The sequence below is a fragment of the Pseudorca crassidens genome, chromosome 9 (assembly GCF_039906515.1).
Source record: "Pseudorca crassidens isolate mPseCra1 chromosome 9, mPseCra1.hap1, whole genome shotgun sequence".
Classification (NCBI taxonomy): domain Eukaryota; kingdom Metazoa; phylum Chordata; class Mammalia; order Artiodactyla; family Delphinidae; genus Pseudorca; species Pseudorca crassidens.
In genome coordinates, this window is record NC_090304.1 from 13,476,319 (window position 1) to 13,504,145 (window position 27,827).

Below are 27,827 nucleotides of genomic sequence, written 5' to 3' on the forward strand. Positions count from 1 at the left end.
AAAAGAACAGCCAAGAGGTTTAAAGGGGTCTTGGCAAGTGGCACTGAGATTTAATAAGCTACCAAGGGCCTTCAGAACGGCTACAGGCACCTCCGTGCTGGGACACAGCTGGCACAAAGAGCAGAGGGTACCGCTTGGGGTCTGCACTTGAGAGGGTCCAAGAACACACCCCATCCTGCGGCGCTGCGGGTCCTCCACGCACGCCGTTCGCTCTCACAAGCTGGCCACCTCCTGCTGTCTGCTCTCTCTACCCCTCCGCCTGCGCGCTCACCTCGCAGGAAGAAAACCATGTGACCACTAAAGGGCTCAGACCAAGGCCACGTTCATACTCTGCTCAGGGCCTCACTGGACAGGACAGGAAGAGAAGGAAGTTAGCACTCGCTGGACTCCATCCATGTGCCAGGCAGGGTGCCAAACTCACCTGCTGATGGGAAGCTGGGCCCCCCATCTGTTTCTTTTCTTTGTTGTTTTTTGTTTTGGCTGTGCTGTGTGGCATATGGGATCTTAGCTCCCCGACCAGGGATCGAACCCGCACCCCCAGCAGTGGAAGCACAGAGTCCTAACCACTGGACCACCAGGGAAATACCCGCCCCCACCTCCCCATCTGTTTTTGACTGGGCCCTATCTTTCCTTTAAAAACAAAAAACCTTTTATTTTGCTCTCTCGTGCATTTTTCTAATTCTCTCTCCACCTCCCTGGGTCCGAGAATCCCCAGACTGGCAACTGGATCAGCTCCAGAGAGAGCAGGTATTGCTCACCTCTGGGGAAGGGGCTTTAGAGAGAATATAATGTGAGCAGTGCCCCTGGAATTGTGCCAGGCAGCTGCCCTGGTTTCAGGTCTCCCCGAAGAAAGCAATGGTTCCTACCTCTAGTCTTCAGTTGTAATAATGGTAACGATAGAAACAGGCCATATTGACTGAGTACTTACTTCATGGCAGGCACGGTATAAGGTATTTTACTTATATTAATTAAAATTTATCCCACAACAATCCTATGAGGTAGGTCTTGTTGATTATTCCCATTTTACAGGTGAAGAGATTAAGTCTCAGAGCAGTCAGCTTGCTGAGGTCGCACAGCTGGTGAATTTGCTCTACACGTCATGTACTTACTTTCTACTAGGTCTCACTGCCTCTTTTAAAATAAAGATACAGAATATGAACACTTGCACTTTAATTCTTAGTCTATTAGCTTCCTAACTTATCTTTTTTCTTCTCACCTATATCTTAGGGCCTTAACTGTTTCTCATGTATCTCCTGGGGAAGACAAAAGCTGCCTCAACTACCAGAATTCAACATTAAAATTCCAGCTGGAAAAAAATTCAAGGCCAGAGTGGGAGGACGCAATGCTGCCAACGGCCACAGGAGGGCGTCCTGGTCTCTCCGGCAGAGGCTCCTGGGCCCAAGCGTTGAGCCGTTGGCTAAGTAGTTACCCCGTTTCTCAGAACCTCAGGCAGGCGAAAGGGAAGAGAGGGGGCACAAAGCCCAGATTCTGATATCTGGATCGGGAGAGAGAGGTAGAGAGAGGGCAGGTAGTAGGGACTGGGTGACAGAGACACCCAAACTACAGAGGAAGAGTGAGCTCTCCCAGAGCCCCAGGGAGGAGGAGCCACCAGCACCTCCAAGTCGTTCCTTCCCAGGCTCACAGGGAAGGAAAGGCCCCAGAGGAGAGAAGGCAGTGACGTCTCCTTCCTGCCCCACTCACAGGACAGCTGAGAACCCGAATGGCCTGAAGTTAATTGCTAGGGAAGAGTGCCGGGCTGAGAACACCCCCAAGCAGGAAACCACGAAGGGAACCAAAGCCTTTGAAGGTGTTGCATGGCTCCTCTTGGTTTATCATCAACCGGGACCTGGTGCTCCTGTTTATAGCAGTTACGTCCATTTACAATTTCTCTCTTTACCTATTTATTCATTCATTTCATACAGATGGTCCCCGACTTACAATGGTTCAACTTAGGTTTTTTTTTTTGCGGTACGCGGGCCTCTCACTGTTGTGGCCTCTCCCGTTGCGGAGCACAGGCTCCGGACGCACAGGCTCAGCGGCCATGGCTCACGGGCCCAGCTGCTCCGCGGCATGTGGGATCTTCCCGGACCGGGGCACGAACTCGTGTCTCCTGCATCGGCAGGCAGACTCTCAACCACTGCGCCACCAGGGAAGCCCCAACTTAGGTTTTTTGACTTTACAATGGTGTGAAAGCAAGACGAATTTGGTAGAAACCATGTTTTGAATTTTAAATCTTGATCTTTCCCTGGCCTAGTGATGCGCAGGACATACTCCCTCGTGATGCTGGGCGGTGGCAGCTCCCGGTCGGCTACACGGTCACCAGGGTGGACACAGACAGCCATTCTGTACCAGACTACCATTCTGTTTCTCACTTTCAGTACAGTGTTCAATCAATTACATAAGAGATTCAACACTTTATTATAAAATAGGCTTTGTGTTAGATGATTTTGTTCAACTGTAGGCTGATGTAAGTGTTCTGAGCACATTTAAGGTAGGCTGGGCTAAGCTATGATCTTTGGTAGGTTAGGCGTAAAAACGCATTTTTGACTTTTGATATTTTCAACTTACAACAGGTTTATCAGGACATAACCCCATTGAAACTCGAGGAAGATCTGTATTGCAATATAATTCAAATACCATAAAATTCACCCTTTAAAAGTATACAGTGGGGCTTCCCTGGTGGCGCAGTGGTTGAGAGTCCGCCTGCCGATGCAGGGGACGCGGGTTCGTGCCCCGGTCCGGGAAGATCCCACATGCCGCGGAGCGGCTGGGCCCGTGAGCCATGGCCGCTGAGCCTGCGTGTCCGGAGCCTGTGCTCCGCAACGGGAGAGGCCACAACAGCGAGAGGTCCGCGTACCACACACACACACACACACACAAAAGTGTACAGTATTTTTTAGTATATTCACAGACTTGCACAATTATCACCACTGTTTAATTCCAGAAGTTGTAATTCTTGCTGATCGTCATGCTCCTGAGACAGGCCCTGCCACGCCAGGGCTTCCAGCCAATTGCCATAAGCATCTTCCTCTCCCAGCCGCAGCCAGGACTGGCAGCTGCAAGCAGGGCCCGCCCTTCCAGCCCCGGCCCGGCTGCAGCTTTCTGTGGGTAGCCATTCTTGACTAGGAACGGTAGCTCCCTCTCTTGAGAGGGTGGCAGCGGTCTCCGTGGGAGCGGGGCGACCCTGCGTGTGCTCTGGTTTTGGCCCCTGCTCCCCGGTGGGCTGAGACTCAGATTGGTCAGGAGGCACCAGCAGGCTAGCTGGGGGAGGCACACGGGCAGCAGGGGCTTTCTTTCTGAGGGACAGGTGGCTGGGATCCCGGCAGCACCTGTGCCTGGGACTGAGGGGTTTTCTTGATTGCAAGCAATGAGACTGGCTGCCCGAGAAGCCGATTGGATCTCAGCTGCCATTAACAGCAACGCTCCTCTGCTCAGCCAGAAAATGGAGTCCTCCTGACATCCTGGAAACTCCCCTCCTTGCCTGCCCCACATCAGTCAGTCACCGAGTCCTATCAGTCCTCTTCTGGACATTTCTCTTGCATCTGTCTACTTCTTTACATTTCCACAGCCCCCATCCAACGCCCACCTCCACCTCTGCTTCCTGGACAACGGAACGACCTCCTACCCAGTTTTCTGCAACACTCTTGCCTGCTTCTAATTGAGTGTCCATACTGTGGTCAGAAGGATCTTCCAAACATGAATTTGACCATCTTACAACTCTGTTTGAAACCCTTCCTGGGCTTCCCATTGCCCTTAGAGCAAAGTCTCCCATCCTTATCCTGGCTTATGAGCCTGCATGACCTGCCCTCTGCCTCCGCTCACCTTTCTAGACTCATCGGAGGCCCCAGGCAGGGTCCCTCACGATGTTCCAGCCACACAGATGCTTCAGTTCTTCCTTCCTCCTGCCCCCCATGCCCTTCTCCTCACCGACCTGATTGATGCCGCCTCACTCTTTGGGGTGCAGCCACAGAGCACTCCTTTGGGAAGGCGAGGGTAGGCCTCCCTGCTCTGGCTTCCACAGTTCTCTGTGACCCCCTCACACTGTTCGTGTCTGTCTTTGCCCCAGGACTATAAGATCCACCAAGTTACACCTCTGTCTCTCTGTTCGCTGCCTGACTCAAGCGCCAGTGTGGTGCAGGGCACACAGTAGGCACTCGGTAAGTATTTGTTGCATGAAGGAAAGCATGAACAAATGACTACGAGAGGCTGCGGTATTCCCTCTTCTCTTTCCCTGGCAAGGCGACATCTGGATCCTACATCCAGCTCTGGACAGTCCATTTAAGGGGAATAAACTAGAGTCACGGAATAGGGAGGTCAGAGTGGTGGAGTCTGCACACCAGGATATCAGACAGATGACTGCCTTTAGCTCCTTTATCCTGGAAGAGAAGATGAAGGAGGAAGTGAGGCCGAGGCCCGACTCTTGAAGGGCTGCCTCTGAGGGAGATGTCACAGGGGTCTAGAGTTTGGCTCTAGAAGACTTGAAGATGCTCATCTCTGGGATTATGGCTGCTTTGTGAGGGAGTGAGCTGCTTGTTGCTGGAGATATTCAAGCAGAATACTTCCCGAAAGTATGAAAGAGCTCCTTCTAGCCCTGAGAGAGTGTCATCCCAAGGGTGGACAGAACTAACAGCTTCTCCTGTTAATGCGGGTTCTGCTGGGGGGAAAGGTTGCTGTTCAGAGGACCATCGCTGCAGAAAAGTCTGAAAGACTTACAAAAAGGTGCTTTTAGAAACATCATATGCTGCATTGTCCATCTCCAGACTGATGCTCTGACCCATAAAAGTTCTGGGCATCTGGCATTGGAGTCTTGGCAGAACTGTGGGAAAAGGCAGGCACGGGGCTACAGGTCTGTCTTTGCCTTTGGTGACAGGGCCAACCCCAGGCTGTAGGCCCTACAACCCACCCACAGCTGCTCCACCCTGAACTCAAACTTGTCACCAGCCCCCGAGGGCTCAAGAGGAGTTTCTTGAAGACAGGTCATCCACGTGTGCTGTTTTCCAGTTGACGGCAGTTGGCTCAAAACCCCTTCCTGCCAGAGGCCTCCTGCTGGCCTGCCGGCTGCCTCTGACACCTGCAGGAGACAGGCCGCCCCTGCTTTGAAGTGGAGCCAGCAGGAAGCTGCTGCCAACGAGAGTCTGTGCACATCCACTGGATCGTGGAGGAATCCCTGCCGGCCAGGCCTCAGGGCTAGAGAGAGGAACTCCGGGGACAAGTAAAGGCACTCTAGCTCAGGTTGGCTCTGAGCAGAACCATGTGAAGGGTGGAGTCCAGGGCAGCGACTGGAATGGAGAAAGAGCACTTGGCAGGGTCTGAGCTACTCCCAAGGGGGCTGGCCGTGCTCTCACTCCCATGCTGACTTCCAACAGCTGGGATGGGCTGGCTGGCTGGAGTTAAGTGGGTGCCAAGGAAGCAAACAGCTTTCAGTCCGAACCTACTGACTTACCAGCTTCCTATTCCCCCTTAAGGGTCAGTATCTCTGGTCTAGTGGCATGAGCTGTACCTGTTTTTTTGTGTGTGTGTGCAGTTCCGGGTTAGCGGCCCTGGGATCAAATCCCAGCTCTAGAACCGACTGGCCAAGTTACCTTTTCTTGGGCGAGTTATGTTTTCTCCTGGAGTTTCCGTTTCCTTATCTGTAAAGAGGGGATGATTATAGTTCCTCTTTCACGGGATTCTTGTGAAGACTCAACATGGTGATATACTGTGCCTATTGTATTATTATATACGAGTAATCACTCAAAATAAGTGTGAGCTGCTACCAATAAGTGTTCTAGCTGGTTTCAGGTGATGGAAGGGCTCAAAATAGCAAATGAAAATATAGCTCAGAGGAAGTAGGTGCTGCCAGCGCCCGGCAGGGCAGAGGCTCTCAGGCGGGAGCTAGCTATCCTGTTTCAAGTCCACTTTTGGGGGAAGCCAGGCCAAAGCCAGGGCCAGGAGGAACGCTTCCATGACTGCACTTCCTTTGGGAGGTCACATGAGCAGCGTCTTTCATGGGTGCAGCTGAAGCGTGTCTCCGAGTCTGTCTGGGATCCCGGGACACCTCTGTGGACTATGTCTTAAAGTCAGGGCCATGAGTGAGGATGAAACTACACCCTGGCCACCTTCTCCAGGTGGTGTCAGGGTTTCCTGTGACACTTCCTCAGGGTTGCCCCTCTTCTGGACTGTGTCGGAGGCACCCCTGTGCCTCACAAGCTGCCTCCAAGTTCAGGCCCTCAGAGCAGCATGGGGTGTCCAGGTCATGGCTCTCCCTGGGCTCTGGCCTGCATCTCCAGGGGGTCCCAATCCCACCTGCCCTGTGGTGCCTGAGAAGCTGGATCCAGAGAGTGTGGGAAGCAGCAACAACTACAGCAACACGGTATTCGTTAAGGCCTTACTTGGTCAGCGCCATACATCTGTCATTGCATTTTCTTCTCACGTTAATCCTATGAGGTGAGATCGGTGGATATCTTTACCGCGAACATGGAGGTTCAGAAACCTGACCAGGTCTCAAGGCAGAAGCAAAAGAGCTGTAATTCAAACACAGGCCCCTCTGACGCTAACCACAGTTCCCAGGCCACTGCAGCTGCTTCCAGTAAGAAGTGGCAATAACACCTCCTGCCGGTGGCGCTGTCCCTCCTCCCACCCTTGGTGTAGAGCCGTGGCCCCCAGGAGGGCTGGAGGCTTAGGCCCGGATACTGCTTCTTCCCTGCAGACACCGTGAAGGCCCCGCTTGGCCACTTCAGCTCCATTATCCTTGTCTCTCCCAAGAAGCTTTACAGACGGTGGGGGTGGGGGAATGTTCCATGATCTTAGGATAAAAACCCAAATCCAGTGCATGGCCTGTGAGGCCCTCTCTTCTCCCAGTCCCCAAACTCCTCAAACTCCAGGCCCACTGACTCCCCAGTTCCCCTAGGTCCTCACTGGAGAAAGAGGGGCTTCTTTCCAGGCTGCTTACTTTCCCTAGACGGCCTTTCCCTCTCCCTGCTCCCTCCCTAAATCCTACCCACGCTTTTCACTTTATTTTTTACTTTTTTGGCTGCATTGGGTCTTTGTTGCTGTGCCCGGGCTTTCTCTAGTTGCGGTGAGTGGGGGCTACTCTTCGTTGTGGTGCACGGGCTTCTCATTGCGGTGGCTTCTCTTGTTGTGGAGCACGGGCTCTAGGCATGTGGGCTCAGTAGTTGTGGCTCGCGGGCTCTAGAGTGCAGGCTCAGTAGTTGTGGTGCACAGGCTTAGTTGCTCTGCGGCATGTGGGATCTTCCCGGACCATGGCTCGAACCTGTGTCCCCTGCATTGGCAGGAGGATTCTTAACCACTGCGCCACCAGGGAAGTCCCCTTTTCACTTTAAATAAAATATTTAAAACGTCAAAAAAATTACACAGACTAACATAACAAACATTTGTATACCCACTAGCTAACTTCATCAAAACTTCACATTTTGCCACCCTTGCTTCAATGTTTAAAAGCTTTGTAAAATATTACACATATAGATTAAAACACCTGGACACCTGGACACCCTCCCTCATCCCCTTCCTCTACCTTCCTCCTCAGAGATCGTCACTGGGGCTTGAGGGCTTAGCATTCATTCATTTAGACTTGGGCTTGGCATCCCTCCCATGTTTCCATACTATATTAACTCACACAAATGTCTACATTGTTAAAATATTATATAACTTTGTTTTGCTTGTTCTCAGACTCTATGCATCATTTGGTAACTTGACATTTTGAGATTTATCAGTGCTGATGCATATATATCTCCCTGCATTCATTTCAGCTGCTCTATAGATTTCCACAGAATGGAGATAGCACACTTTGTCCTTTCTACTGCATAGGGACGGGCAGAGGGTTCCATTGGTAGCGATTACAAATAATGCTGCATGTCTCCTTATAACCAGGCACACGTCTTGAACTTTTTAAGATGTGCCCAAATTGCTTCAAAGTGATTATACCAATTTACACGACCACTAGCAGTTTAGGAGAGTTCCCACTGTCCCACATTCTCACCAATACTTGTATTATCTCACTTTAAAATTTTTGCCCATTTGATGACTGTGAAGTGGTATCTCAATTTAATTGGCATTTCCTTGATACCAGTGAGTTTGGCCATGAAGATATGCCCAAATGTTTATTAATTGTTAGGGTTTTCTCTTCTATATATTATCTGTTTGTATCTTTGGACTGTTTTTCTACTGAGGTTCTTCATCTTTTTCTTATTAATTTGTAGGAGTTCTTCATAAGCAATTCTTTTTTTTTAATAGCTTTTAACTCTTTTTTTTAAAAAATATTTATTTAATTTATTTGTTTATTTGGCTGGGCTGCACCAGGTCTTAAACTTAGTTCCTGCACACAGGATCTTCATTGCCGCGTGCAGAATCTTCGTTGCGGCATGCGGGATCTTTGTAGTTGTGGTGTGCAGGATCTTTAGTTGTGGCATGTGGGATCTAGTTCTCTGACCAGGGATCAAACCCAGTCCCCCTGCATTGGGAGCGCGGAGTCTTAGCCACTGGACCACCAGGGAAGTCCCCCATAAACCATTCTTGAGACTAAAAAACTCTGCAGACCAATCTGTTGTTAGTTACATATGTAATAAATATCTTCTAGTCACTGGCTTGTCTTTCAACTTTGTTTACAGCATCTTTTGTTGAATAGAAAATTTTAATCTTAATTCTCCGGTAGTCCTGCGGGTTAGGGTTCAACACTTGCATCGCTGTGGCTAGGGTTCACTTTGCCATCAGGGAATTCGTGCTTCCTAGCAGATACTTCCCCTTTCTCTAGAATGTCAGCTCCACGAGGGCAGGGGCTTGGTTTTGTTCACTGCTCTGTCCTCAGCACCTGGAAGAGTGCCTGGCACAGAACAGGCACTCTCCATGAACACTGGCTGAATGATTGAATAAGTGAATGCAATTCTGCTTGTGGTCAGTTTATCAACCTTGTCCACTGGGCTTGGGCTTTAAGAATTTTTATCTTGTTTTTAGAATTTTTTAACTACCTGGTGGCCATAAAAATATTTTCTCCTAATCTCTTTTAAGAGTATTATGGTTTTGCATTTTACACTTAGGTCTGTAATCTATGTGAAATTGACTTCTGAATATGGTCTGAAGTAGGGAGCTAATTTTATTTTATCCTATGTGGATAAACTGTCGACTGAAAAAAAACATGCACAACGTGAGAGTTTTGAGTTAAGTTTTATTTGGGGCAAAATGAGGACTACGGCCTGGGAGATAGCATATCAGATAGCTCTGAGAAACTGCTCTGGAGAGGTAGGGGGGAAGGTCGGTATATATGTGATTTTGGTGAAGGGGACGTACATGCAATCCAGCACACATTTTTGCAGAAGGCTGTCGTTAGTCTTGTGAAGTTTACTGCTGGTCACGAGGAGCAGGTGTCTCCATTAATGATTTTAATGCCTTTTCAGGTATGAGGAGATGCAAGAATTGGGCTCGTAAAATCTTCCCTTGAAAATATCTAACTATCTGGGACTTCCCTGGCGGTCCAGTGGTTAAGACTCTGCGCTTCCACTGCAGGGGGCATGGGTTTGATCCCTGGTTGGGGAAGATCCCACATGCAGCATGGCCAAAAAAAAAAAAAAAATCTAACTATCTGAAGGCCTGTTCCGCCATTTTTCCCCAGAGCACAGAGCACTTCATTCCTGATCTTCACTCTGAATCCCACTCAGGGTGTGTTGAAGGTCAGCGGCTGTAGTGGCTTAATCCTTGTAAAGGCAGATGGCAAGTTCCAAATTTTTAGTTGGCATTATGATGGCCTTATAATCAGTCCTAGTAGTTGATAGGGCAAATTCATCTCTTATTAATCCTTCAGGTCTCAGGTTCAACATCTCTGTTTTATGGACAAGTTTTTCATGATTCCCCAGGTTAGGCTGGGTATCCTGTTTATATGTTCCTATAGCACTTAGCTCTTCGTTTATTTAATGTCTGCTGCTCTGTCAGTTTGTAAGTTCTTCCAGGGCTGGAGCAACATTGTCATAGCCCCTCCACAAGCACGACTGGCAATATAACAGGCACTCAATAAATATTTGGTAAATGAAAGAATGGGGAGGGAAAGGATAGTCTGTTTAGGTGAAAGACCTTTGGGGCAACAGTGACACTGTCAGATGGCAGGTCAGATCTGGGGAGGAGATCTATGCAGGATGATATTGCAGAGGAGAAGCATAAAGAAAGACATCAAGAGAGCATAAAGCTGTATCTTCAGGGCATGGCATGAGGTCTGGCAGAGGGTAGATGCTCAGTAAACATTTGAAAAATGAATATAGGAATGAAGTATCACTCCCCACTTACTAATTATAATTATATTCTTTAAAAATAGGTAAGGGAGGGATTTTCCTGGTGGTCCAGTGGCTAAGAATCCATCTTGCAATGCAGGGGACGCTGGTTTGATCCATGGTCGGGGAATGAAGATCCCACATGCCATGGGGCAGCTGAGCCCATGAGCCACAACTAGCAAGCCCACGCACCACAACTAGAGAAAGGCCTGAGTACCGCAACAAAGAGCTCGCATGCTAGAACGAAAGATCCTGCGTGCCGCAACTAAGGCCTGATGCAGCCTAAATAATGCAGCCTAAATAAATAAATAAATAAATAAATAATAGGTAAGGGAATTCCCTGGCGGTCCAGTGGTTAGGACTCTGTGCTCTCACTGCCAAGGGCACGGGTTCAATCCCTGTTTGGGGAACTAAAATCCCACAAGCCACGCAGTGCGGCCAAAAAAACAAAACAAAACAAACAAAAAAAGACTTTGTGACAGGTATTTTACATGCATTATCTCATTAAATCCTAAAAACACTCTATGAGGCAGGTGCTATTATATTTCCATTTTAAAGATGAAGAAATTGAGGCTCAGAGGAGTTGCTCAAGGTCACAAGCCTATGAGTGAAGGAAGTGAGATTTGAACCCAGGGCTGTCTGGCTCCAGCACCTGAGTCCTACACCATTAGGCCATTCAACCTTTGTGATACAGGGACCAGCTGAAAAATGACTCTCTGAAATGGAGGTGACTTGTTAGGTCTAAAACTAGATTCCTTAGAGGAGTTTATGTGCTTTTGAAGCACTATATGTAGTCAGCATATAACCATGATAAAAGAGCTTTTCCTGTTAAACATATATTACTCACTAGGAAATCTGGCTTTAAGTGAGGGAGAAGTGAGTTAGTGTTTCAGATGACAAGAGTGAGAAGGAAAAGCAATTCCTTTTAATGCAATCCATTCTAAAATGCCAGAAAGAGGTTGGCATGCAGTGCTCTAAAGTGGTTCTCAAAGTGTGGTCCCAGACCATGAGCATCACCTAAGAATCTATAAGGTATATGGATTCTTGAGCCCCACCTCAGACCCACTGAACTCTGAGCATGGGGCTGGGCCATCGCGGTTTAGTAAGTCCTGCAGGTGATTCTGATTCACACTCAAGTTGGAGAACCACTGCTTTAAATCTTCACCCTTGGAGGGAAGCTTCCCACCCCTGTGTCATTTGGGCCTTGAATGGGTTACAGGTGTGATGGTCCCCCCGGCCCAGGAGGGAGGAGACACAGGCAGTCCTGTCTTTACCCTACTTTTTGTTATATATTATTTTCTGAACTTTGTGAAGGGAAAAAAGGCCAGAAACCACTGCCTTAGGGAACCCAGGAACTTCTCACTTATTTAATTTTTTAATTGAAGTATAGTTCATTTACAGTGTTGTGCTAATTTCTGCTGTACAGCAAAGTGACTGTTATACACATACATACATTCTTTTTTAATATTTTTTTCCACTATGGTTTATCCCAGGAGGTTGGATATAGTTCCCTGCACTATACAGTAGGACCTCGTTACTTATCTATTCTAAATGTAATAGTTTGGGACTTCCCTGGTGGGTCAGTGTTTAAGAATCTGCCTGCCAATGCAGGGGACATGGGTTCGATCCCTGGTCCGGGAAGATCCCACATGCCACAGAGCAACCAAGCTCGTGTGCCACAACTACTGAGCCCACATGCCGCAACTACTGAAGGCTGTGCACTCTAGGGCCCACGTGCCACAACTACTGAGCCCGTGTGCTGCAACTACTGAAGCCTGTGCGCCTAGAGCCCGTGTTCCGCAACAAGAGAAGCCACCGGAATGAGAAGCCCACGCACCGCAATGAAGAGTAGCCCCGGGGCTTCCCTGGTGGTAGAATGGTTGAGAGTCCGCCTGCCGATGCAGGGGACGTGGGTTCGTGCCCCGGTCTGGGAAGATCCCACATGCCGCGGAGCGGCTGGGCCCGTGAGCCATGGCCGCTGAGCCTGTGCGTCCGGAGCCTGTGCTCCGCAACGGGAGAGGCCACAACAGTGAGAGGCCCGCGTACCGCAAAAAAAAAAAAAAAAGAGTAGCCCTGGCTCGCCGCAACTAGAGAAAGCCCAATGCAGAAAGCCCAAAGCCAATGAAGACCCAATGCAGCCAAAAAAATAAATAAATAAATAAAACCAACCAAACAAATAAATAAATGTGATAGTTTGCATCTACTAACCCCAATCTCCCAGTCCATCCCTCTCCCTCCCCCGCTCCCTCTTGGCAACCACAAATCTGCTCTCTATGTCTGACTTCTCACTTATTTAAAAAAATCTGGTAATAACAATAATACTAGCATTATTTTAACAGCAGAAATTATTATTTATTGGATTATATAATGTGCTAAGCAATTTACATATAATTTTTTGTTGAAATCTTACAACCACCCTGAGTTAGTTATTATTATTAGCCCCATTTTACAGATAGGGGAACAGGGCTTGTAGAAGTTAAGAGAGATCCTCAAGGTCATCCAGTTAATAGAGCACAGGTGGTGTGTACACCCAGGTCTTTCTAACCCTATGATGCCTGTGCTCTTAAAGGTCAAGGTTAATACCACTGCTTCTAACATTGCTCTGTGCCAGGCATTATTTTAAGCACATTATATGCTTCTTCGATTATTCCCACTTTACAAATGAGGAAACTGAGGCTCAAAGAAATTAAATAACTTTCCCAAGGGCACAAGCTGGTAAATTGTGGAACCAGGGTTTGCACTCAAGAATTCTGGCTCTAGTTGAATGTTCTTAACCGTCAGGAAAGCCTCCCAGTCCTTGGAGACGGAGAAGCTATGGTGACCACTTAGGGATAAAATTACTTAACGACTCCCACTGCTGCAGGAGTGTGTGCGGTGGAGGGGATCTCTGGCTGGGCGCTGTCATGGAGTCTATTTGCTCTTTGCTCTCCTGTTTCCGGCTCACACCTGCCGCTCCGGGGCCTGGCCACGGTGCTGGCCGCACATAAGTCAGGCGCATGTGGAGCTGCTCTGCCGCTGAACAGGCTCTGGCGTACAGCTGCCTGTGGATTACATTCTTTTACGTGCACAGCATCAGAGACTGGAGCCTCCTCCTGCGGCCTGTCCCCAGACCTCAGGGCCATGAATACAGTGAGACCAGCAGTGAGACAGGAGAGGGCAGTGCCTCTTCCAGCTAGAGTAACTGCCTTGGAGGCCTAACCACCCCCATTTGCAGTTCTGGTCAGAAGCGTGGGTTTGTGTGTGAGGAAGTTGGGATCCTGACCTTCAGGACAAGATGAGAATAGCTTAAACAATCAGAGGGCACTTTCTGGGATGTATGCAATTTTTCCACACACATACCAGCTGGAGTGGAGTGAGGAAAGCAGGGCACTGGGGAGGCAGGGTTGACACAAAAGCCTGAGTCCCGAGTTCATCTCTAATTTTGTAGCCAGTATCCTGAGGCTCACCTGGGGCCCTTCTGTTGTTGATACTGGCATCCCCATCATCCCCTCACATTCCCTGCTATTGACATGGACTGGTTACCTTGCTTCCTCTTCCTCAAATGGAAAGGTCTGAAGTTTCTATTGAACAGTAGGCCTCTTGAGGAGGAGGTAAGCTTCTGACACAGCTAGGGGAATGCCACTCCAGAAGCCCCTTGGTATCAATAATTGTACGAATCTGTGGATCTTAGAGGGTTCTATTCCTTCTAGTCTAATCTTGCCATGCTTACACACATCAGATTGTTTGGAAGGGTCTGGGAGATGGGTGGGGCAAATGCAAAAACGGGGCTGGTGGAGTTGAAAATCATACAGAAGGCTCACCCTCACACTCGCCCGCTACCTTTCAGGAGTGGGACAGGAGGACGGAGGCTGCTGTGCAGTGACAGAAACCAAGGTGATGTGACACAAAGTGGTGGCAGGCCGTGATCGGTACCCAAGGGATCCACTTCTAAATCAAATGGCAAGCTCCTTGAGGGGCAGGAACTATATCTTATTCATCACTGTACCCCTAATATGCAGAATAGATCCTGGCACAAAATTGGCACTCAAGAAATATTTGATGAAAGGAAGTACTGAGACCTGCTACAATGTGGATGGACCTTGAAAACATAAGGCTAAGTGAAAGAAACCAGTCACAAAGGACCACCATATATCATATGATCCCATTTATTTATTATTTTTTTTGTATGTTTGTTTGTTTTGCGGTACGGGGGCCTCTCACTGTTGTGGCCTCTCCTGTTACGGAGCACAGGCTCCGGACGCGCAGGCTCAGCGGCCATGGCTCACGGGCCCAGCCGCTCCGCGACACGTGGGATCTTCCCGGACCGGGGCACGAACCCGCGTCCCCTACATCGGCAGGAGGACCCTCAACCACTGCACCACCAGGGAAGCCCGATCCCATTTATTTTAAATGTCTAGAATAGGCAAATATATAGAGACAGAGTGTGGTTGTCTAGAGCTAGGGAGGATGGGGGGATTGGGGAGTAATGGCTAAGAGGTGCTGGATTTCTTGGTGGGGTAGTTAAAATGCTCTAAAACTGACTGTGGTGATGGACGTGAATATACAGTTGACACTTGAACAACCTGGGTTTCAACTACACAGGTCCACTTATATGTGGATTTTTTTTCAACAGCAAATATGCAATCTGCGGTTGGTTGAACCCACAGGTGCTAAACCCACGGATGCAGAGCCATGTATATGGAGGTACTGTGTATATGGAGAGCTGACTGTAAGTTATACTTGGATTTTCCACTGCACAGAGGGTCGGTGCCCCTAAGCCCCTCCCTGTTCACTAGTCAACTCTACTCTGTAAATATACTTGACTGATTTAGGGAAGCTGGGCATTTTAAAAATTATTATTTAGATTTTACTTTTTTAGAGCAGTTTTAGGTTCACAGTGAAATTGAGGGGAAGGTGCAGGGATTTCCCATATACCTCCTGCCTCCACACGTGCTCAGCCTCCCCCAGATCAACATCCCCCACCAATGGTACCTTTGTTACAATCGTTGAACCTACATTGAGACATCATCACCCAAAGTCCACAGTTTAGATTTACGATTCACTCTTGGTGTTGTACATTCTATGGATCTGGACAAATGTCCAATGACACGTATCTGTCATGTATGATATAATACAGAGTATTTTCCTAAAAATCCTCTGCTCTGGCATTTTTCAGAAAACAAGATTTTTGCTATACTTCCACTTGCTGCCTTAGCTCAGGTTTTCAGTTAAATAAGTAAAAGTTAACTGAGGCATAGCCCAACGACCTCATCTGGTTAAAAAATGTGAATGACAGTGAAACCAAACACAGAAATTAGAGGGTTCTAACTATTTCTACCAAGTCTTCCTGGTTCTGGACTAATCTTGAAAACCTTCTTTTAGCATAAGTAATACAATTTATCCCTCCCTCAATTGGGCTTTATCACCTTCATGTTTTCCAGTCTCGAACTTCAACCCCCTTTATTACAAGTCGCTGTCAAACTTGCCCCATATTTTCTCAGAATTTCCTCTAGGGATATTTCTTTGTGTACGTGCCTGTGTGTGTGTGTGTGTGTGTGTGTGTGTGTGTGTGTGTGTTTGCCTCTTCATCTCACCGCCTCCCAACTCTATCTGCAGACCATAAAACTCCCCGCAGAAACCACCAAAGATCATTTGGCTTCCATTTGGAAATGCAGAAAGTATTATGTTTTTGGGCAAATCCCAAATAGACCCCTCTCCAAATGCCAGTTTTTTCCCTGTCAGTTTCATTCTCCCCTAATGGTATGTTTGTTTGTATACAGTTCAGGTTTCTCTCAGCAGCCTGGGCCAAAGAGGGGGCTGAGTTGACTTCAAAAGCCCAGGAGACATACCTGGCTGCTTTCTGAGTGAGCTCCAGCGGGAAATCCGGGCACAGTAATTGCAGCAAGCAGTGATATTCCCTCATGGTCAGCAAATCTGGAATGGAAATGGATAGGAACACATTAGGTCTCTGCATGTGAAGTCACTGCTGTCTTTTTGATCATTTCATGGTTTTCAGACCTACTCTCAGTAGATCTGCTCTTTTAAAGGTGAGTCAGTGTTAAGGCTGCATTAGCCACTAACCCTCCAAGGGTGAGATTTTAAGATCAATATTTCTACAAAGTTTTTCCTGGATGGGAGGCACCCAGCTACAACATTTTGGCCAAAGGAGCTTCACTGGTTTGAAAGATGGTCGGGTACGAAGGGGGAATTAGAGGGGTACCTTCATTAGCCTTCTTATGTATGAAAATCCACAAGAATGAGTCATTTCAGAGCTGGCTAAGTTTGCTGAAATTCTCTGGCATGGTAACATTCACCACAACATGCCCAGAGACCATCCACAGAACATCTGCAAGCAGTATTAAGACAAATGCAGTCTTGCAACGTATGGAGGAGAAGAATACAGCACAGCAACCCACAGACCTTCTTACTCTGTCATCCAGTACTGTGCAGGCTGGCTCCTTTTGGATGGCTGCACACAAATCTGGTCATCCTATTCTAGGAAGCCAAGACCAAGGTCCAAGATATACAATCTAGGCAACCAAGTGACTCCTGATATACAGAAGCAGTGTTTTGGGAGAGATGAGCCAGGATGAGGCTCTGTGACCCAGTAGAAAACCCAGAGAGGTAAATCTCAGGGGGGTTTATAGAATGCCAAGGGAGAGGAAATACACTGGTGTTTAAAAGTTGTTTTGTTACTGCATGTCCCAAAGCCAAGAGATTTTAGATCAGTCAGGCAGCTGCCATCCACAAGTATTCCATATACCGAAGCATTTCAAATATGGAACGACGTGCTGATGGTAAAGCGAGATCAACTGGGATCCCAGATCCTAACTGGGAGCATGAGTGAGAGGAGGGAATCCAGAGGGCATGGCCACATTTGGGGAATGAAGATGATGATCACAGGCACTGGGTTTCTTTGGACCTAAGTTAGCTCAAGCCACAGGCATCCAGATCTCCTGCCCTGATAGTTTGGTTGATGCGTTTCCAAGATAAAAACCCCAAATCCCCAGGGACAGGCCTGGGTTCCTACTACTTTTTCATCAAGGCTCAATTCAAGGTGGGGGCATAGAGTTAGACTAACCACACTGCCAAAGTCAGGGACTCCAAAGCGACAGACTCAGCGTCAATGTAGGTCAAAGGATCAAGATGGCTTTTGCGGCCTTCGTCTTGGCCACAATGGGGTGTGCACTTTCCTCTCCTCACTCGCCTGACCTAGGGCACAGCCTAGTAGGAGGTTTTGTTCTTCAAGGGAAGGAGTAATAGCCACTTGTGGGCTCGCAGACTTGGGGTGAGGGACAGGAAAGACGAAAGGGAGAAAAGCCACTGAATCTAATATGTTCCCACTTTATTCTCACTTCAAAACCCCCTGTATAGAGAGAAGTGAGTTCTGGCAGGAACTAAATAAAGTAAAGTTCTATCTTTGAATCATTAATGCTTTTTTTCCTTTCTTTCTTAAAATTAATTAATTAATTAATCTATTTATTTTGGCTGCACCCAGTCTTAGCTGCAGCACGCGGGATCTTCATTGTGGCATGTGGGATCTTTAGTTGCAGCACGTGGGATCTTTAGTTGCGTCATGAGGGCTTCTTAGTTGTGGCATGCATGCGGGATCTTAGTTCCCTGACCACGGATTGAACCCAGGCCCCCTGCATTGGGAGCTTGGAGTCTTACCTACTGGACCACAAGGCAGTCCCCATTAATGCTTTTCTAGGCTAAGATTTGGTGGATGGATCTGATACCATTCTTAGGGGGGGTCAAAGTATTTCACAGTTATTCATATTTATCCCCCAAATTATCTACAAGATATCCTCGGGAAGACAAACAGGGTAAAGGAAAATGAGAAGCCAAGAGAGTTGTATGACCCCCTTATTCAATCAAGAAAGACAGTGCTGGAAATAGATCTCAGCCTCCTGGTTTCCAGACCCTCAGCTCTCCTTTAGGTTCTTGATGATATTCTAACTCATGTGCTTCAAATACTTGCTTCCTAAGCGTAGAAGAATGATTTACAAAAATAATTTTGTACTTCTCCAATGCAACAACAGTTCTTGGAAATACTAAATACATCAGAAAAACAGAATACATCCTGTTCACCACTTCTGGAACTTGACTATCCCCAATGTAAAGTGAGGAAGATAGTCAGATAAAGAGATGAACGGGAAGTGCAGGCAGATAAACAACTTTGGCCAGTTTAATTGTGGAAGACAGCAGTTCTATTAAAGTAGAAGTAGGATAATATCAAGGCCAGATAATTTCAAGGGAGAGGCATCTGCCACTTGGAGACACTCCTGGGTTGTACAGTGGGTATTTGGGAGAATGGTGAGCACTAAGTGTGGTTCCAAAATCAAAACACTGATGAACAAATGGGAGCTGTCCTCCTCCTGTCCCCCTGGCTTGGGTGCAAATCTTGGCTCTGCAATTTCCCAGGTATGCAACCTTGGGCAAACTGCTCAATCTCTCTAAATCTCAGTTTTTCATCCGTAAAATGGGAATGATGACACCCACCTTTCAGGGTTGAAGTCAAGATCAAAAAAGATGATGTCAATGAAGTACTCAGCAGAATGTCTAGAACATAGTAACACCAAACAACAGGAGCTATTTGGTTTTGTTTTTAACTCCTGGGGGCAAAGGCAGGAGAGGAGGAAGGTGCTTCTTGCTGAGTGTAAATGCTTAAACCCCTTTAAAGTTTTTCTGCCTTGAAAATTCAGTCAGATTGCTTGAGCCGAACCTGGTTTTGAAGACTCTTCTGCAGTCTGCATTCATTTAATGCCTCCTCCGTTCCCAACAAGCCAGCGGTCTCCCCAGCTCCAGAGGCTCACACTCAGGCATTGGTTAACCCTAAATGCTCCTGCCTATTTTGGGTCCTTTGGTTCTAAGAGCTCTCCAAGATCTCAAAGATCTGCCTTCCAGGCAGCCCTTGGTGCTTCAGGAATAACAGTAGTGAGACTGACTAGTCACTGAGCTCTGTGCTCAGGCTTTGAATTAGCTCACTTAACCTTCACAACAACCTCACAAAGTAGACTCTAGACTCTGGCATTCCCAGCCACATTTCACAGATGAGGGCGTGGAGGCACAGAGAGATGAAATCATCTGGTAAGTGAGGAGAGAAGGGTCCAGAGCCTGGGGGACAGGAAGGGGACTTGGCTTCCCAGAGCAAGATCCTAGGCTGGGGTCTAAGGGCTGGATGGGCTTAATTAACGATAATAATACTAACAGTTAACATTTACTGAGCACTTACTATGGGCCAGACACTGATCTTCCAAGGGTTTTACCTGTGCCATCTCATCTTATCTAATCTTCACTATGGTTATTCCCATTTCACAGACAAAAACTCAGATCATGCTTAACTGCTGGAACTGGAATTCAAACTCTGGCAGTCTGGCTCCAAAGTTTACCCAACTAACATTTTCCGCACCTTGATCTTATCAACGGTAATGTGTGAAGGCTTAATAGCTTGTTCTCCTCCCCAAACAAACTGCAGGAACTAAATAGCTCCAGGTGAACTGGATCAAGGAGACAATTCAAGTGAACTGGGATTTTTTCATGTAAGAAATTAAGTCTGAAAGGTTCTAATTACTGTCAACAGGAAAGACTGCAGCTCCAGCACCACAGCCTTTGCTGAGCCGGAGGCCATGGGAAGGTGGGGGATGAGTACACCTGTGCTGGTGGCTACATGGCCATTTCTCATCCCCGCCCACCTGCCGGTGCTCTCCATCCTGGCAGGTGCAGGGAAGGTAAGCGGTGTGTACCAACAGATGCCTTCTCTAAAGGAATCCCCCCACAATTAGGAAAGCTTCAGCCAGCAGGTCCTGAAAGTTCAAAGGCAAAGACATAAGACGACTTTGGTATAAGATCAAAATCAGAACACTCCCCACAAATTGGTGCTACTCTTTTTGTGGGTGGTCAGAGCTGTTAAATTTTCTTATTCTAAACCTTGTAATAGTCCCATTGACTGTGTGGCTCTGGACCAGAGGTTTCTACACCCTCAATCCTACCATCTCAGGAGGCAGCACAGTACAGCATTGTGGCCCATAGCATGGACTTTAGAGTTAGACTGCCTGGGTCCAAATCCAAGCTTTGCCACTGATTTCAAATTACTGACCTTTAAGTGCTCTATGCCTCAGTTTCCCCATCTATAAAGTGGGTATAATGGTGGTACCAACATCATTCAGTTGTTGTGAGCTAATGTTAAGAACTAAGAATAGGGCTTCCCTGGTGGTGCAGTGGTTGAGAGTCCGCCTGCCGATGCAGGGGACACGGGTTCGTGTCCCGGTTTGGGAAGATCCCACATGCCGCAGAGCGGCTGGGCCCGTGAGCCATGGCCGCTGAGCCTGCGCATCCGGAGCCTGTGTTCCGCAATGGGAGAGGCCACAACAGTGAGAGGCCCGTGTACCTCAAAAAAAAAAAAAAAAAGAACTAAGAATAATAGCCCATCATAAGTGCTCTGTTAGTATTTGCTGTTATTATTTTAGAAATAAAGAAACTAGGGTTTCTTTAAGGTTAATTACTTTTTCAAGGAGACAGAACTAGTAAGAGGAGGGAGGACTGAGATTCAGACATATGCCTGTCTAGCTCCAAAGGTCCTGCAAGTTCTACTCTAGCAGGTGTGATCTGGCTGGTTAGTGGGAGACTTGACTTCTGATGATAGGATTGTTTATGCCAGGCAATTGACAAACTTTACATCTAAGTTAAAGACTTATTGGGTTGACCAAAAAGTTCGTTTGGGTTTTTCTGTAACATTTTATGGAAAAACCCGAACGAACATTTTGGCCAACCCAGTATCTAAGTTAAACATACAGATACCCTCCAGTTGGGCAGGGCAGTTGTGTTAGTGCAGAGCGCAGACTATGTAATCAGATGACCTGGCTTCAAAACCTGGCCTCCACTACCTACCACCAGTATGACTTGGATAAGTTAGACAATTTTTCTGAACCTTGGTTTCCTCTTAGAAATGTGACTAATCACAGTACCTACCTAGTGTGATTGTTGTAAAAATCAAATGAGGTAATTTGTATATAAGGAACTTTTCTGAAAAATTAGCAAAATGCTCAATAAATGGGAGAATTATTTAATAATTATTAACTGGTTAAAACTTGAAGTCCTGAAATTAAGGCATCTTTGGCCTGAACGAAAGCCCTCAGCACAAGGCCTGGCATACAGTAGTAAATATCTGTTGAAGGAATGATTGAATAAAAACATGCACCGCACAGTGACCCAGATGAAAATTCGGAGGGATGAGTTTCTGGTCACTGTGTGAACACAGAGATGGGGGATCTCCAGGCACAGGAGGCATGACTGTAAGTTCAGGGCAGTGTGAGGAGGTGCCGGGAGCTGTAAAGTGCTGAAAATGGAAAACGTCCTGGTTGGTAGGTACCACAGCTCTCAGTGAACTCAATACATTATGGAAGGCGTAACTACATTCCGTGGCCTTGCTGACTCCCAGCACTTTCTTATCAAGTGCTCAGTCCAATCAACTCGAGTATTTATTTTCATTGGAATAGATCACCAATTTTACCGTGAAAATCAGAAGCCGCCTAGGGTTTACTTCTTAGTGATTCACTTTACTACTGTTACAACTCTAGCTGGAGTTTTGAATACTGGAGTTTTCAAGATAACCAATCCCTGACTCAAAGTATTCTTTTCCTGGCTAGCCCTACTCTAATCATAGAGAGTGATGGATTATTATTGGATGGATGGATTATTATTGGATGGATTATGATTGGATGGATTATAGTGAGGTTATTTGGCTAAGAAAAGTAATCTTGTCACAAATTACTGAGGCCCAATATATTCAAGGGCTAACTCGTTCTCACTTCCTCCTTTCTTGGAAAAGAAGGATTGAAGACCTTCTCTTATCTTTTCTACATCTGGTCTGCCTTCTTGCTGTGGAAATTCTGGTCTGAAGCTCTGTGGGGGTAGCCTAGTCATCTCTACATCCTCCTCTCAGACCACCACACGTGCCCACACGTTTGCTCAGAAGAACTGCGGCAGTGTGTGGTTGAAGATTCAGATGCTTCCTGCTCTTCCTAGGAAATGGTGCCTTTTCCAGGGTCAGAGTGGTGTCACTAAAAGAGACCAGTGGAGGAGAGCCAGATGGAAGGAATGAGGGCCATACCTTTGTTCCTTACTCAGAGAAGCCTTCCCCAAAGCCTGAATCAAGGGTTTTTACCTCCAAAACTCTGGAGGATGAACTGGGGTTTACTCTGAGTTCATTTGCATGACTGCCTTCATGCTGAGGGCTGAGTGAGCTAGTGCTGAGACTGGAGCTGGAGATAATGAAATGCTACCAAGCCACGGAGGATCCCAGAGGACTGGACAACCTCTAGTTGGTTGGCTGCATGATCTCAACAGGAACTACCACAGAGGCCAGAGAACACCACAGTCCATGAGTGGACTCTCCAATTTTCAGCTGCAATTGTTTTTATATTCTTTTATGCAGGGGTTGTGAAGGCTCATTCCAAATGACACTCACCCCCAGCCAGGCCGCCCTGCCAAGAGATGCTCGGAAGGACATGGATAATTCAGGGCATGACCATACCACCCCTTCCTTTCCCCAGGGCACTGAGGCTTTGGTACCAGTCCACAGCTGAGTAAATATCTCAGTGCTACTCTGCAAGGAGGGGAAGGGAGAGAGGGAGAGTTGGGGGAGGGGAGAGAAAGGCAGACATCTGACGGCTTCACTCCCCACGTGGCACTTGGTACCAAAAGTCACAGGAAGATTGCTCACATCCTAGGGCCATGTTCCTGTCAAGCAAAACCCCCAAAGAAGAGCAGACTGTGTTCTTCAATTTTATGTTCTTTGACAGCACTGTTGTTTTATATTGTAAATGGAGGAAAATGATAATTAGTTTACTGAAAGGGAAATGATTTTATAAAAGGAATGAGAAGCAATGGCTTCCAATGACACCTGTGGGGTCATTATTAACACTATCCTTTGCCAACTCATTACTCCCCAGAGTATGTGTAGTGTGTTCAAACAGGGGCAGAAAGCCAGACTCTTTAGTTTTTATATTTGATTATGACTAAGCCCAACATCAAGTGACTATTACTTTTTGGCCAGTATATATGTTCTAGGCAAAGCACTAAATCAGATATAATAACAATTTCATGGCAATTTTTAGAATGAATAAAAGAAACTCCCCAGGAACTGTTTATATTATATAAAGGTTTAAAGAAATGTGAGCATTTCTATCAGGGTCTGAAAATTCTTCCCCAGGGATGGTGTGTGGCACATAATGGCAATCTGATCGGGTTTTGGGGCTAACCATGGCCATCTCTAGCCACCACTGTGGGACTGAACCAGTGGGCTGGGCTGATATGTAAGAACCCTCTATACTGTGTATACACCTTGGGGTGTTACCCTCTCTTCTGTACATCCTGATAGGCTCCTGAGAGTTGGAGGACCAAGGCAAGGCTTGGTTCTGGGGGGAGGCACTGTCTTAGACAGCTTTGATAACATGAAACACAACAGGCTGCACATGCCCAGGGTGGGAAGCCACGTGGCATTATGGAAGGAGCCCCAGCCAGGAGGAAAGAAAGTCTCTCTTCAGTAGCAACAGGGCTAGCTACTCTGGCACAGGCACACAGTCTCCTGACAGTTTACAGAGGAATGGAGGCAGCTTTGGACACTAAAATGTAGAGCAGGATCTTGGCACCATAAGCTCCCAAAGGGCCCAGCAGCCCATCGAGGAAGTTATTTCAAGCCTAGCATTGCACTACCATTTGCACTCTGATCCAGAGACCAACTAGTCCAGCCCTATCAGGTGTTGCTCCTTCACATTTTTGTTTGGAAATGGGAGGATAGGGTGTGCGCTTTGAAGCAGAGATTTCAGAGCTAAGGTGCTGTAACAGAGCTAAGGATAATTTTTATCCAGGAAGAAGCAGGTGCTGCTGTAACCTCCTGTGACCTGCTCCTGTTCTTAACTGAACAGAAACGGCCAAACAGGCACAAGAGCTGGACAATGAACTTCATTCCCGCCTCACAGGAAGTAAAGGTGAGAGGAAAATCCTGCCCTCTCAGTGGTGGTGTATCTGGAATACCTCACTCAATTTTTGAAACAGAGGTAGCATTTTAAAAAGAACTTGGTCTGAGTTCTGCAAAGAACTACTTACATGATACTGGCCACAGGTTTTCTGGACCTCCATTTTCTCACCTATAAAATAAGGATGTCGTGGTATGTGAGGGCTGAACAAAATTTTTGAACAGGTATACTTTTTGGAAGGTTTTTTTTTTTTTTTGCTGTACCGCACGGCATGCAGGATCTTAGTTCTCCGACCATGGATAGAACCCGGGCCTCCTGCAGTGGAAGCATGGATTCTTAACCACTGGACCGCCAGGGAAGTCCCTAAACAGATATACTTTTTAAAAATGGAAATTTTATAAGGAACCTTAATGTATAACATAGATAAAAACAAACCTCTTCTTACCCAACTTTGTCCTCAATAGCCTTCACTGAGGCTAGAGGTGCGGGGATGAGGAAGCTACGGGAGAAGGCCTGAGGCACTGCTTTAAACTCTGGGCTCTATAGAGGACTGTTTAAAAACCACTGGCCCGGGACTTCCCTGGTGGCGCAGTGGTTAAGAATCCGCCTGCCAACGAAGGGTTCGATCCCTGGTCTGGGAAGGTCCCACATGCCGCAGAGCAACTAAGCCTGTGCGCCACAGCTACTGAGCCTGCGCTCTAGAGCCTGTGAGCCACAACTACTGAGCCCACGTGCCACAACTACTGAAGTCCGCATGCCTAGAGCCCATGCTCTGCAACAAGAGAAGCCACTGCAATGAGAAGCCCGCGCACCACAACGAAGAGTAGTCCCTGCTCGCCGCAACTAGAGGAAGCCCATGCACAGCAACGAAGACCCAACGCAGCCAAAAATAAATAAATAAAAAATAAATAAATTTATAAAACAAAAAACAATCCGCCTGCCAATGAAGGGGACACGGGTTTGATCCCTGGTCTGGGAAGATCCCACATGCCGCGGAGCAACTAAGCCCGTGCACCACAACTACTGAGCCTGTGCTCTAGAGCCCGCGAACCACAACTACTGAGTCCGAGCGCGCTGCAACTACTGAAGTACGTGTGCCTGGAGCCCGCGCACCACAACGAAGAGCAGCCCCCACTTGCCGCAACTAAAGTCCACGCACAGCAACGAAGACCCAACGTGGCCAAAAAAAAAGAAAAGAAAACCCCACTGGCCCTGACCCCTAAGTGGGTCTTATATAGTGCCTCACTAAGAGTGCAGGCTCCTGAATCAGCCGACGAGGATCTAAATCCTGGTTCTTAATCTAGCCAAGTGGCACTGAGCAAGCTAATTAGAAATGAAAGTGAATAATAATCATCATCACATGAATATGAATAAAGATGATACTAATACTACGAGGATCTAAATCATGGTTCTTAAACTAGCCATGTGGCATTGAGCAAGCCAATTAGAAATGAAAGTGAATAATAATCATCATCACATGAATATGAATGAAGATGACACTAATACTAATCATGAAGAGTTTTTGAGAGGGTTAAAAGAGACGATTAAAAAAAAGAGAGAGATAGTAAACTTAAAGTGCTAGAACAGGGCACAGGGCAAGCATTCAATAAAGAGTAGCCACTCCTGTTATTACTCTCCTGTGTTTGAGGCACACAGGTGCGATGGCACCTGCATAACAAAAGGCACAGTTCATGGAAGTTCTCCAGCTCCAGCCAGTGGGTGGCTAGAATAATCTTATTCCTTATCTCATAATTATTTTATCTTGCTTCCTTTGTTCTTATTGACAGGTGAATAACAGACTTCCTGCCTGAAGGCAGGTGTACACCACTTTCCTTGATAGTCAGTGCACTGCCAATCCTCTCTCTTCTCACTATTAAAAGTAATGATGAGTCATATTTATAAAGAGACTGTACAATTATGCAAACTGTTTTCATATGCATTATCACTTTTGATCTCCATAAGAAGTTTGTGGGGCAGAGAGAGGAAAATGGGAATAAAAATATTCCCATTTTTATAGACAAGGAAAATGAGTCTCAGTAAGGGATAAAATCACCAAGTAAATGTTAGAGCCAGGATCAGATCAAGCTTTCCCATTCCAGGGCAAGGCCTCTTTCTATTACACAGGCCAGTTCCCTGTGATGTCTTTTTCTTTCTTGCCATATGGTCCCTGGGACCCTGGGAACTCAGCCTGCTTTTATTTCTTCTATGGATGAAAAACACCTAGCATAGCAAATTCCATAGTGAGAATGCAGAAAATGTTAGCTGCAAATGCTATTATTATCATTACTGTTACTATTGAAATCTGCCACCAGCTATTCCACCTCTTTCTATCATCTTTCTCCTAGGCTGACTCCAGGGTCAGATGCAGTCTATCTGGCTCCCAGCTTCCTTGTTGCCCTCCAAACAAACTGACAGAGGCTTTCTATTTTTGGTGACTTGCTGCTAATCTCTATAAGAAAATAGAGAAGGGATAAGAAAAACAATAAACATTTAAAGTCATTATTAGCCTGTATCTGCAATGTTAACAGGATCAGACACAGATTAGCAAGAGAAGAGTATATTTAATGTACATAAAAAATACTTCCAGCTACCTTTTTCCTTTCCAATTTAAAATGAGGCTGAGAGTTGGCATGGAGTTTCATAAGCTATCAGCAAAACTGTCTGATGAGGACTTGTCTGAGAAAGCAAGCCACAGAAAACAAAAACCAATAAAAGTTATTATTTCTCTGGGCTTTCCACTGTCCAAAGTAGCCATAGAATAAATAAGAAGTGGAACAGATTATGCATTTGTTTTGCTTCAAATGCATTTTCCTTCTCTTCTAAATAAACATAATAAGAAGCAGTGGCTAACAGAGTTACTCACTGAGGGTGAGCTGAACCAAGACAGACTAAAAATAAAAAACAATCTAAGTTCCCTGGTCCTCAGTGATTGTGCGAGTATGGGAAGGCTGTTGCCAGCATGTAGGCGTATTTATAAAGACCACAGCCTGTTCTCTTGTCAGAATCCACTAACTTCCACCAATGATGATGGATTTATGGCTACCCATCAACTAAAAAAATAGACTTCAGAAACAAAAAACAGCAGGAACCAGATAGAGGGTTGGATGTAGATAACACATACATTTCTTCAGATGAATCCACCTTTGTCTTTCCTGCTGTCTTCTGTCATTTGTGGGCATATATAACGTAACATATCTATAATTATATGTATATGTGTGGGTAAGAGAAAGACGCAGCTAGAGACAGAGAGTGTCTGACTTTTTTGGGACTGGATGGGAAAGGAAATTGATGTTAGCAGTTTCTGTTCCTTAAAGCCATCGGCTTTGTTTTTCAAAGTATGGTTTTCCTGGTAAAAGATTCCTTGCCTGTAATGTGAGTGAATCACTCATCTTACTTTAATAAAAATGTGAACCAAATGCTAGTGGCTCTCCACCCTGGGAAATGACACAATGGTCAGGCTTTCTCAACTCGGATGCTTGTCTTTCAGTGGGACTGGCAGGCATACAAAAGGAAAGGAAAAAGATAAAAAATACCCCAGCGACATCAAAGGATAAGCCTACCCGATTTCTTTTAGGCATAAGTATTCTCGAAGACAAAGTCTGGTCTTACTCACCGG

General features: G+C 46.6%; 1 protein-coding gene across 2 annotated transcripts in view; it reads right to left on the reverse strand.

Moving 5' to 3' along the window:
• Window positions 1-27,827, reverse strand: part of CSTPP1 (centriolar satellite-associated tubulin polyglutamylase complex regulator 1) — a 186,963-nt gene that overhangs the window by 6,822 nt on the left and 152,314 nt on the right. For both annotated transcript variants that reach the window (XM_067749159.1, XM_067749158.1), the window contains one exon: window positions 16,082-16,166. In XM_067749159.1, the coding sequence (XP_067605260.1) occupies window positions 16,082-16,166 (85 nt within the window). The remainder of the gene's footprint in view (window positions 1-16,081; window positions 16,167-27,827) is intronic.